This window comes from Mchenga conophoros, linkage group LG16 (assembly GCF_057382185.1).
Source record: "Mchenga conophoros isolate Kocher_MC1m ecotype Shallow Benthic linkage group LG16, M_conophoros_male_GT1.1, whole genome shotgun sequence".
NCBI classification, from domain to species: domain Eukaryota; kingdom Metazoa; phylum Chordata; class Actinopteri; order Cichliformes; family Cichlidae; genus Mchenga; species Mchenga conophoros.
The window spans coordinates 17920986-17933224 of record NC_140541.1 but is presented as its reverse complement, the minus strand read 5'-3'; the positions used below and the strand labels follow the sequence as shown (position 1 = coordinate 17933224).

Genomic DNA, 12239 nt, shown 5'->3' with positions numbered 1-12239 from the left:
TAACAGATCGCAGAGCGAGGGGAGGAGTTATTGCATACCTCCTGTCTGGGCTGCCCTGGTTTCCACGGCTTTCCTCGATGCAGTGACAATAAATTCACCTGCGATTTACTGCGCACGACGACGACTTTCGGACGTAAAAAAGCTGCGAAACCGCTACGTTAACAGCGAGGCAAATGAAAAACACTCAGCTTCATGATCTACAATCTCAAGACATGACAGTGGTCCAGAATGATGCCGCCAGACACAAAACTTTAATGAATCAACAATATTTGGTTTCATACAATAACATCATTAGTGCAAACAAGGACAAGCATTTGAAATATTTATTCGTTACACTTCAGCAGCGGATATGCGATATCTGTACATAACGACAACTCCACGTTTCTGATGTATCTCTAATCAGAGACGACCAACACCAGCTCTGGAAATATTCAGATACTTAGAATACACACAATCTATATTTTTTAGGGTGAAAAAAAGGCTGCTCAAAGAAGTGATTTATATATATTAGTGTTTCCAATTTCAGAAATATGTCAGTCTCCAGCACCATCACCTCCTGGAATGTGCACCGATTTATTGTTTGTATTAATCTCCCTATCAACTCTAAATAATGCAGTGACATTAATCATAAAAGTGTTGCGGTACTTCCATGTTTTCATTGCGTGATAATTCAAAAAGGCAGCGCAATAGTTAATGTATTAGAATTATAGCTGACCCTTCATTGGGTCTCTAACTTCTGCTGCCAAAACAAAATACATATTATATCAAAAAAATAAGATGCCAAACTTTGATCTGGAAACCAAATAAATACAAATAAATACAGGGTGTATGCTGAGATGTTAGTATGATATTTTGGATGATATATATATATATATATAAAGCAATGTCAATAACACATGGCTTCTCATCCTCAAAAACAGTGAACATACCATTACATCCATTGTCTGTTATCTACACACATGTATTGTGGATTAAAGCAGCAACTGAAAGGTTTTCAATTAATACAGATCGATTATTATTTACATAAGTTTGTGATTTTACAGCTTTCCATCATCATGGACTGTGACAGCCGATTGTAGTCGAACAAGGAAGAGAAATCCCCACTTCTTCATGGGTACTCTAAAGTCAATCCAGAGCAGCAGTAGAGAGAGAGTAAACAGGGGGAACGAAACAAGATGCCTCCAAGCCACGCATAATGATACTACCAGTTAAGGTCAAACTGTAGTGATACAGAGGTTGCTAAGAGATATAGAGGAGGGCGACAACATATAGAGGGGCTGAGGCCGAAGTGCTCCTTTAGAAGATTTGTTGTTCAAAGAGGATCTTCTCAAATCCTTGTGGAGGAGTGTGATAGAAGTCATTAAACTGGCAGTCTAAGATGGCACTGTCATCCACTAGAACAGAAGATAAAGACACGATCAATCATAAGTTCAGACACTGTATTCTTGTTCACGTCTTAACTTTTCTATAGTTGAATTTCACCTTTAAAGACCCTGAAAGTATATACTCTGTGAAAACAGCTTTAGGTTTTCTTCTGTTTATAAGATAAACTCTCAAAACCTCAACCTGAGCCTGTGTACGTGTGTTGTCTGAGAATGTTACCAAACACAGGGATGAAAACAGCACATTATACATGTGTTTGCGTATGCAGAATTACAGTGGTTGGGATTGGGGGCATAAATGAAACGGATTTCATCAACTTTTACCTACAACTCTCAGACACTCGGGAAATGCTAGCGAATTAATTCTGATTTGGCTGTTTATGCCACAATATTACACCAAGATCTGATTTACAAGTACACATGGAATCAGTCCAAATTAAAGGTGATGTGATCAGGTTCCAGGTGATGACACCCCCCCGGATGTTAAATGCAATTTGGGACACTTGCGATTGCATTCTGATCACGGCTTTAGTTAGAGAGTTCAGGTCAAGAGCAAACATCTTACATGTGTGCTGTCCAACATAAAACCGCCAGCTGATTATCTGGACAAGCTCCACACATCAGATGGAGAACTGAATCAAGTCACTGAAATCATTGCAGTAACTTTTTACTGGACGAAATTATGCATGTCTTGATTCTCCGTGGCAAGGCCACTGCCTTCCGATGAAAGCTGTGTTTGATCAGTTCAAATAGAACACTCTTTCCTGTGTGTGGCGAAATATTCACATTAAAAACTATTAAACTCAATTCAACTAAAACTGTCAGCCTGTCTGTAGAACAGCTGTGCAAAGATGTGCAATACAGCCCTCTAGTGGAATCAAGTTGTAACTGCTGTAACGAATACAAAAAGATCCATACATTTTTTTTTTGTTATATTCAAGTAAGGCAACAATGATCATATAGTTAGCAATCATTGGTAACTAGTGAACATATGAAATCAACTTACCATAAACAACAGGGTATACAGTGCCTCGGATCCCTGAGGCAGGACAATGCATGTTCTTTCCGTTCAGATATAAATTCAGCTCCACGTGGTCATATGTGATTCCCTGAGGAACACAAATACACAAGCTGAGAAAAGCATGAAACTCTTGTTGAAGTATCTTATCTCGGGAGGTCACAGCTTACATCTGTGCCATGTTTAAAATCTTTCCTATATTTTAAAAGAAGCAGGAAAAGTTGTTTTTTTCTCTTTTAAACAGAACTTTTATCAAATAAACAAAGACAAGAAGACAATACAAGACACTAAGGTTCCCATCTCACAGACTTCTTTGCTTTCTCCTCTTATGGCAAATGAAAATGGGACTGACAAAGTTGGATTTAAAAAACATGCCAAAGCATTTTTTGATGAAGACATGCTAAATCTCTGCCACCAACACAGTGTTAGTGTCTAATACAAAACCGGTTCTACGCATTTAAAGCAAAAACAAACAAACCCACCAACACTGTAGCACAAAACTGCTGCTCCCAAAGCTGAAACCACTGACATCAATGGGAGGGGCTACCCCCAAAAAAGATGATTTATAGCCCGCATACTGAATGTGTTCATGACATTCTTCCCACAGAAATCACCCCAACTTCTTCCACACACAGCTGGTTTTCAAACCTGTCAAAATGTGGGCTTGTACTCAAAAGGCGCCGAGCGAGAACTGACTCAAAACTGCACTGCATCAGCGGAAAAGAGGCAATAATCATCAGCACTTAGCCGATTGAACCCGTAAATTAAATTTTAGCCTTTGTAATCAAAGGCTTAAGAGTTTAGAAGTATGCCTAAGTAGCCTGAATCACTCAAGAAACACTAGTGAGGGCCAATGTCAGTTTGTTTAGCTGCCTAGTGTTCCAGTAAGAAGTGATAAAGAGAACAGATGATAACGTACATGTGTGCTCCACCACAACCTTACAAGCTAGTTAGTTACAAGCTGTGTAAAGTTCAACTTACTTACATAGAAACAACTGTCGAAAAGCATCGACTGCTAATGAGCTGTCCGGTTACTGTCCCTGAGAGAGGCCGTGCACTTATATTCTTTTTAACTTTGTGACTGCATCTGTCTTTATGATTATTTGATATAAATAAAGGATATTAAATGTGCAGACTCATTGCACATGGGCTGCAGAATACCATCATATAGGATAGAACAAACACCACAGATCAAATGCTGGATCTGATAAATCCTATTGCTTTTTGAAAAATATAAGCTCATCTTGAATTGTGTGTATGGTGAGCACGTTCACAGTCACACACGTCAAACAATCTCAGTATAGCAACTCAGCGATCAATCACAACTTTCATACAAGTTGGTTTCTCTAGCAAAAATATTTGCAGAGATGGATCGCTCCGTGTGTGTCAGACAAGATTCAAACAGCTAAATCTGAAACACAGTGCAGAGTGAGTGACTGATCTGAATTTGATGAAAATTAAAATACTTTGTGTCATAATAAAATTAATGATAATCACTTATAGATTTACTCTTTACCCCTTTAAAGCCTACTAAGAGTCTACTGGGATCTGAGTGGTTTCTGTCAAAGTTTAGGCCTGCTTATAAAACCAAATAACTGGGTTCACATCAGAAATTACGAGGGTGGTCTCAGCCTATGCAGCTATCCTTGGAAAAATACGGAAACTACTCTAATGGTCATCAAACCGTGTCTTTATGGGGAAAAGAATCAAAAGGAGTGTCTGAGGTGTCAAAAATCGCCATTAAAGGGTACAGGGGAGGTCATCAAATGTCTTTATGGGGGAAAGAGTTCATAATTCTCTTTGCACAAGTTTCTTCCTTTGCATTTACGTAGTTCCAGTATGTCAAGTTAATCTGTAGAAATAGCTTCTTGCTTTCTTTTAAGGCAGGTGACTTTGGTGCACTCGTACTACTATTAAGAAGGGGTCAGCACAGAGACTACAAGCCCATTATCATCAATGGAGTGGAGAGGGTGCAGTCCTTCAAGTATCTTGGTGTCCACATCTCCTCAGACCTGACATGGGCTGCCCACATTCAGGTCCAGACCAAAAATGCTGTATCACCTACGACAACTGAGGAAGTTCAGGGTCTCTCCAAAGATCCTCAGGATTTTCTATACAGGCGCTGTGGAGAGCATCCTCACACAGAACATGACATCGTGGTTCGGGAACAGCTGTGTGAAGGACCAAAAAGCTCTCCAGAGAGTGATCCGTACAGCAGAACGCTGCTGCAGGATTGCTCTCCCCCCGCTCCAGGACACCTACACCAGGAGATGCCGGACTAGAGCAGCGCAGATACTGAAGGACCCGTCCCATCCTGGCAACAAACTGTTCCAACTTCTGCAATCTGGTAGAAGGTTCTGCATCATCCAGGCAAGGACAGAGAGACTCAAGAGGAGCTTCTATCCCCAAGCCATCCGGGCCCTAAACACACACATCTCACATCATCTAAACTCACATAATCTATAATTGACTGAGACAGGACTCTCTTCCAGACACTCTAAACCCAGACACATTTCAAATTCCTTTAATTTTAAATATGTTTATATTGTCTATTCTGTAAAATAAATCTGACTGATTTATTTTACATTCTTATTAATGTACAGAATTCACCTGCCTCCTGCTACTACTGCACATTCACCCAATGTGTATGTGTATATATATATATATATATATATTTATTTATTGTTCTTCCTCTATCTCCCCCCCCCTTTTTTGCACATGTCGAGAGCGTGTCAGGTTACATTTCACTGTGTGTTATACTTGTATAACTATGCATGTGACATATAAAGAACCTTGAACCTTTAATTACTAACAGACTTGAAGGGTTTCCACGGTGACCAAAGTTTAAATTATGGTAAAACTGTCTAGTAGTGGCAGAACCAAACATTGCCCTATAAAGAGCGTGGTTGGAATTTCTACACCATCAATCTGCTTTTAAAAAATCAATTTGTTCCAACCTCAAGTCTGAACTCATTAAACTTGTATCTTTTTAAAACTTATTTCCGAGTCCTGACAGTTTTGTGAACAATTCCAATAATATGTAATAAAAAAGGGATGATCAGCAGCTGTGTAGAGTATGTTCTCTGCAATGAATCGTTTCGGTACTTACAACAGAAGATATTTTTATCTCTGGAACAGCCTTTAGGATAAAAGTTAATGTTTTTAGTTCCCACCCCAGTTCTAATTGATTCCACGAGATTCCGAGAAAACCCTCTCCCCAAAAAACAGTTCTCCATTTTTAGCTTCACAGCCCAACTAATAACACTTAAACATTTCAAAGATCAGGGCATCAAAATTAAATACGTAATTAAGCCCAATTATTTTTGTGACTTACCACAATATCCCCCTCCTGAGGAATGCTGTTAGCGGGTAGACGATTCTTCTCTTCATTATTGTGGTAAATGGAGCCATCGTGCCTCAGGACTAGGCTGTTTGTGTCTCTGCCCATAGGCACTTGGTTGAGATTCACTTTCTGGGTTGCCACACCTACCCCCCACACACCTACACACAAAGCACACCACTCAAGTACGAAGATGTGAAGGGCACACACACCAATAACATGTTCATTTTAAAACGTGTATTCCAAACTATCCTGATATTTGATGACCTCCAATCTATGTTACAAACTTTACTACAATGTTTTTCTGGACTGAGATCCGATTGTTTGTTTTAAAACTGTTGAGAATGTCATCTCAATCACTCTTTTACCACAAACTACATGTACAAAAATATAATGTGTGCTTTCAAATATGGTCATTGCAAGAAGAAGTAAGCATGAACCAGTGAGCATGCAGTCACAAGACCAGTGTGCATCTGAAAATAGTGTGTCAATAACTCCCAGCAGGAACGCAGAAAATTGCAATCATGAAGGAAAAGAAGACGATAACTAAAAGGCTTAAAAACCAAGTGCTCACCAGTGGACTGGATCTTAAACTCAAAATAACTTTTGTTCTGGTGCAAAGGAGCGTTGGCCAGGCAGCCTCCGGTTCCACATATCCTTCGGCCGCTCTTTACAATGACAACATCTGTGCCTGCAAGACAAAGCAAGGCTCGATTTTACTTTCAACTTATAATATGCACTTTCTAGATCACATGATACCCGTGAAACAGCTGAAAAGACTTTTACATTATTAATATTGTAATCATTCTGATCCAGACCATCACCACTTTAATAAAAATAGCCTTTAAGTTGTAATCCTATGATGAATACAGGCGAGGCCATGCATGTAATTTTACGGTAACAACTACCATTTAAAAAATATCATAACTTTTAAATTATGATTGTATCTTCTAAAAATTACTAGTTCTCTTCCATCTTAATGTGCAGAGGCTGAGACAGGTGAACATGGTTTTTTTTCCCCCTCAAATACAAAAGCACACGTATCGTGATTTCTACTGTCACAGCCGGTTGTGAAGTCTACTTAAGTAGATCTTCAGGAAGCAGTAAGTCATACTTTACAATGTTGTGGGAAACATGTTGTGGCCAAGATAAAAATGGACAAATGTGTATATTTCTCCATTTATCAGTGAACATTGAAACGAGCTGATTAATCCGTTCTGTCCAAAGATACAAAGTAAATACAGCTTTCTGCTTAAAATCACAGTAATTTAGTGTGTCTTAAATTCTCTTTGGGGCGCAAAGAGGGGGATTCTGACAGCTTCCATCCATGAACAGTTGTAAAAGAGCTCAGGTTCAATTTTCTGTCCGGTCAGTTGTTGCTGTCTTTGTCTTGTGTCATGTCAAGCTGCGGTTAGCAACAACTGAAAGCCCTGTTGAAAGTTTACCAAATGAACGTTTTAGGGCAGCTCACTGCAACACACAGAAACACTTAGCCTAGCAGCGCAGAAAAATTTACTAGCAGCTATCGGCTAGCGAGCTAGAAGTAGCAGCGGAAGTAGCAAACCACCTTGCCACACACATACACGGAGAGAGGCAGCTGGGCGTGTGTAGACATAAACTGCTCCTATATGAGCAGCAAGAATTACACGCAAACTTCACTTACCCATGTGATGAGTATCTAACTGAACTGTGGGCATTTCTTTGAGGGGAATATGCCCCGATCCGCCATCTCCGCAGCAGCCTAGACAACACGTAAACATCGCAGCCATTATTATTTTTTCCACGACACCAGCCGAACATCCGGAAACAAACTTAGACCAGAAACCAAAGAGCGCTGGACGTCAAAGCGTCAAGAGGTCCCGCTGCGCAACGGCGACACCCAGCGGCAGAGGGCGGTGCAGCATAAGCCCCTGCTACCCCTGCTGTATCCAATCACAGCGCCTAAGATAGGCAGTTGCTCCTGATGGCATGGAAACAAGGGAAGAAAATCAAGGTCAACATTTCTACACGTGACTAAGTAACTATTGGATATCGATGTTACATAACCCGAAACGAAGAGAGAGTGAATTTTGGAGGGAAAACATCAAAGGTTTAATGGTGGATACATAGCCTACTAATGTGCTGATTTCGCCCAGCACAGTGCACCTGATGTACTTTAAGTTAATATTTTTTCAGTTTAGGTTCAAACTTGAGGCTCCATAATAACAAAGCATTTAAATGTAGTTTGTAATATATATATATATATACACACACACACACACACACATATATATATATATATATAAGCTAATACAGATGGGGTCCACACGTGCGCCTCTTAGCGTGTAAATCGTTTGCAGGTATATATTGACAAGTGCCAACACGAGGGACAGAAGTAGTCCACTGCAGGAAAAAAAAAACGTGCAACGGCAAAGCTGCTACTAAAACCTAGTTGACAGTTTTTCACGCTGGAATGTTTTGCATAGCAACAGCCCCTCCCCCAACAGACAAGCAGGGATCCTCTGCAAATTACCCGCAGGGCTAAAAACGTAAACATCCCGATCTTCAAGGAGAAACCTGTCAAATCGCTTTAAAACGCCAATAGTTTTCATTTCGGTATGGATTTATGTGCAGTTTGAATTATAAGTGCGCTGTTATAGAGGAGTTTTTATGCTGCAGAAAATATTTGGCACGCCACTGAAATGGTTAACTCCAAACCCGGAAAAGGGCGAAGTCTGCACAGCAACAAGCGCCATGATTGCGTTGCACTGTGCGTCTCAGCAGTCAGCAGCTGGTGAGTGAATCTTTTGGTCCAGTAGTTGCATGTTACTATGCGCTTGCAAAATCTGTCACAGCCCTCCTTCAGTACCTTGCCAACAGGATCGACTCTAACGCAAGCGCTGTTTGTCGATAATTTGTCGCATTGGATTGGTTAGACGACGGGGATTTTAGGGGCTCAGCTCAGCTCAGCTAACCACCGTCCTATTTTGCAATACACAGCTAGGAGATAATGATTTACTGTTAACTATAAAGTTACTGATTATTCTGATTCGCATCCAACCTGCAGAGATCTCTCTCTCTCTTTTTAAAAGTTTCTTACAACGCCAACTGGCAACTGAGATACATCAAAAATCAGGATGTTGCATGACCCAAATTGCTCAAACGGAGCTTTTGGCAGAGCTCAATCCAAGCTTTTACGCGCGTACAGGGATCCGAGTCGGTTTCACTTTCGGGATGGGGATATTCCACACACATTTGGAACGTGACAGCCAAATCTGTATCCTTTGCGATGCTGCATCATTGTTTTTCGTGTTCAAATATTGCATCTTCTGCCTTATGGGGAGGCATCCCTTAGTGGGTGCGTATTGTGTAGTGCGTTTTATCGTGTCCTTTTTTTGCTGTTGGGTTTTTGTTTTGTTGTTGGTTTGTTTTTTCATTTGTTTTCTAAATTGAGTATCGATTTGACGCCTGGATGATGTGTTTGCAGGGTGCAATGGAGCAGCTAGAAGAGGAACTTACATGCCCAATCTGCTGCGGTCTGTTCGAGGACCCGCGGGTCTTGCTGTGCTCACACAGCTTTTGCAAGAAATGCTTGGAGGGACTCTTGGAGGGGAATCGAGGTCCAGCTTTTAGGACACCTTTCAAATGCCCCACCTGCCGCAAAGAGACCCCCCACAACGGCGCAAACAGCCTGCAGATCAACTACTCTCTGCGCGGGATAGTTGAGAAGTTCAGCAAAATAAAGGTTATACCCAAAATGTCTGATTGTAAACAACACTCCGGTCAGCCTCTTAACATATTTTGCGCCACCGACTTGAAATTAATATGTGGATTTTGCGCAGCGACGAATGACCACGAAGGGCACAAGTTCTGCTCCTTGGAGGATGCGTATGAACGGGAAAAGAAGGCGTTTGATGAGCTGCTTTGCGGGGTGAAGAACTGGCGTAGCGCAGATTACCTGTCCTGCCTGGATACACTACAAGCCAGTAAGAAAAGGGCGCTTCTGTCGGTCAGTAAGGACGCAGAGAAGGTAAAAAACTATTTCGAGAAACTCATCAGTGCCCTTGAATGCAAAAAGAATGAGATCCTGTCCGACTTCGAAACACTAAAGCTGGTGGTGATGCAAGCATACGACCCGGAGATCAGCAAGCTGAGCGCAGCGCTGGAGGAGCAGAAACGCGCGCTCAGCATCGCTGGGTCTTTCGGGAGCGTTTCCGACACCCTGTGCTTTCTGCAGCAGATGCAAGAGTTCCGGGACAAGTTAAAGCTGCTTAACAATACTCCACTGCCGTCTCGGAAAGACATGGACGTCGGTCCCCTTGTGCGTAATTTCGACGTTAAAAACTGGGATTCATTGAGGCTCAGGGAAGTGGACAGGATGTCGGTCCCCCACGAGAGTGGCTCCTACCGAATAGGGAACAAACGCATGGCAGTGCCCAGATGGATCAGCATTCTTATCCTCACACTTATCAGCTCGGTGGTGCTGTCTCTGCTGCTGCCGCACACCTTCACAGCGTATGTGACCAGGGAGGCTGAATCACTTCTCGCTGCACTTTTCTCTCTCTTTGCACATACCGGTGCGTGCCTCCAGGAAATCAAGGACATTTACATAGATGTGGTTGATGCAGGTCAGAAATATATCATGCAGTTAATCGACTCTACTGCCCGCTTTATTGACAGTTATAAATTACCCACTAACTAGATAGCGTTAACTCACAGCTGTCAGATAATTTACACATGACAAGTGAGATGTAAAACTCTAGCGAGTACTTTAAAACATCTAATTGTTTACATTAGTTGTTTTTGTTTGTTTGTTTTTTGCCTTATTGAACAAGCTGCAACCTCGATGAAGCCATAGAATCAAACGAATCAACCCTTAATCCTCTGAGGTTATAGTCTTTTCATCAAGTAAACACCAATTCACTTTTTTCCCATGTGCAATCGATTCCTTTTTTTTTTCCTAAAAAAGAAAAAAAATCATTTCATATTTGTTCAACGTGATTTTCACAAATAAATCTGAGAATTTTGAGTCAACTCTTTGTTTTTATTTAATGCGACAGCTCAGAACGGGCTGCTTTTTCCAAATGTATACATGTAAATGCAATTCGATGAAGTAAGCAAGTGCGTAATGAAAGAATGCAGTGTGATCCACGGCCTCTCTCCCACAGAGGCTTCTGCGCCATAGTGATGCTGCAGCCTCTTCAAGGTTATAAGCGTTACATAACAGGGCCCGTGTGAAAAATTCAGCAGGCTGCAGACACCGCAGCTCCCGGTGATCACACCGCTCGTTGACGTGTGTGGATGAAACCTTACATCCTTATAGGTCTCTGTCAGAGCATAGATCTGCAGGCAGTCGTGCATACTATTTTTTGTTGTTGTTATGCGACTCATTCATTGCATGACTGTGTCCAGACAGTGAAGTCAATCCTGCAGAGTGGGTAATTAATAGAAGTGTGTATATTCTCTGGTTTTCTGCTGTGCGTCTGAATAGAAATGAAAGTAACTTTGAGGCCTAAAACTCAAAACACGTGGTTAAATTGAATTAATCTGGGTTAACTCAAATCAGATACTTGGCTTTTTTTCTTTTTTTTAATGGATCAGAGTAAAAGGACAGTGGATTGTGACTAAAGATCAGTTATCCTGTTGTTTATGTATTCCCTATATGCATTTTGGAGAGGGAGACTCCATAAGATCACGCCACAAAGCGAATCAGTGATGTCAGCACTGACCATAATTCAGGATCTACGTCATGGCACGCATGTACATATATATAGCTTTCTGTTGCCAGGCAAATAAAGCATGGGTATAAAAGTAGGAGTCTCTATTAATATTTAATTTTAATCTCACGCAAATATAAACACAGCCTGTTAAATGTTAACTAGATAAAAATGAAACAAAACTACTGGGCGGCTGTATAACTGACTTTTTAACACGGCCATAAAGACAGCGCACGGTCAGCCGCTTTATACCAAAAGTGAGAATAAAAAACTCCAAGCTCTCATCTGGACAATCGGCGGTCACTAAATACTCAAATAATTTGTGAATAATCTTTTCAGTGTAGCAAATATCACATTTCTGGAGCATTTCCAGCACTCTGGGACGTTTTTAAACCCCATTGTAATTTTTTTTAAATTGCTGTTTATTGAATAATGAGTTTTCCCATTATTTTTCTCATTAGCGGGTACAAATTTTACCCAGGAACCAATTTCTCTTGGTGTGGGGGTGGATATGGGAACTAATGTACAGCCGTATATTAATGTAGGCAAAGGTAATAAAATGCGTCGAAAGGTATAAGCAGGTAAATATGCATTTTTTAAAAATACCAGCAGTGATAAAAATGCATATATAAACAATTCTAAGTCACTATAGGGAATTTCAGACTGCACATCGATTATCGCTGCTTCCACATTTTGATGTGTGCGGAGTCTGTTGCTTTTCCAATGCGCAAAATAATGGAATTTAAATGCAACACTGAGCATTTAAATCATAGCATTTAGAAAGACAAGATATAAATATTTCC

At 40.9% G+C, this 12239-nt stretch overlaps 2 protein-coding genes across 3 annotated transcripts; one reads left to right on the top strand and one right to left on the bottom strand.

Annotated features, from left to right (window-relative positions):
* Positions 1 to 229: 229 nt before the first annotated feature.
* spryd7b (SPRY domain containing 7b) lies at positions 230 to 8584 on the bottom strand. Its single transcript, XM_085249958.1, has 5 exons — positions 7404 to 8584; positions 6315 to 6431; positions 5735 to 5901; positions 2389 to 2491; positions 230 to 1394 (listed from the first exon to the last, which is right to left on the bottom strand). Exons 1-5 carry the CDS (start codon positions 7507 to 7509, stop codon positions 1297 to 1299), a joined length of 591 nt encoding a protein of 196 aa, XP_085106084.1. The 5' UTR covers positions 7510 to 8584; the 3' UTR covers positions 230 to 1296.
* On the top strand, positions 8398 to 10753 carry trim13 (tripartite motif containing 13). Of its 2 annotated transcripts, none has more exons than XM_085249957.1 (2): positions 8398 to 8513; positions 9207 to 10753. In XM_085249957.1, exon 2 carries the CDS (start codon positions 9213 to 9215, stop codon positions 10419 to 10421), a length of 1209 nt encoding a protein of 402 aa, XP_085106083.1. In that variant the 5' UTR covers positions 8398 to 8513; positions 9207 to 9212; the 3' UTR covers positions 10422 to 10753. The 2 variants fall into 2 exon arrangements, with proteins under 2 accessions (XP_085106083.1, XP_085106082.1); XM_085249956.1 differs by lacking the exon at positions 8398 to 8513 and adding an exon at positions 8586 to 9077.
* The last annotated feature ends 1486 nt before the right edge of the window (positions 10754 to 12239 follow it).

What these genes read in the sequence shown, in the direction of transcription:
- spryd7b (XM_085249958.1), bottom strand. Translation starts at nt 7,509, where the DNA reads ATGGCTGCGATGTTTACGTGTTGTCTAGGCTGCTGCGGAGATGGCGGA. An exon ending in GTTAGATACTCATCACATGG is followed by an intron (nt 6,432 to 7,403) that starts GTAAGTGAAGTT and finishes TTTGTCTTGCAG; the next exon opens with GCACAGATGTTGTCATTGTA. An exon ending in TGTATACCCTGTTGTTTATG is followed by an intron (nt 1,395 to 2,388) that starts GTAAGTTGATTT and finishes CTTCTGTTCTAG; the next exon opens with TGGATGACAGTGCCATCTTA.
- trim13 (XM_085249957.1), top strand. Translation starts at nt 9,213, where the DNA reads ATGGAGCAGCTAGAAGAGGAACTTACATGCCCAATCTGCTGCGGTCTG.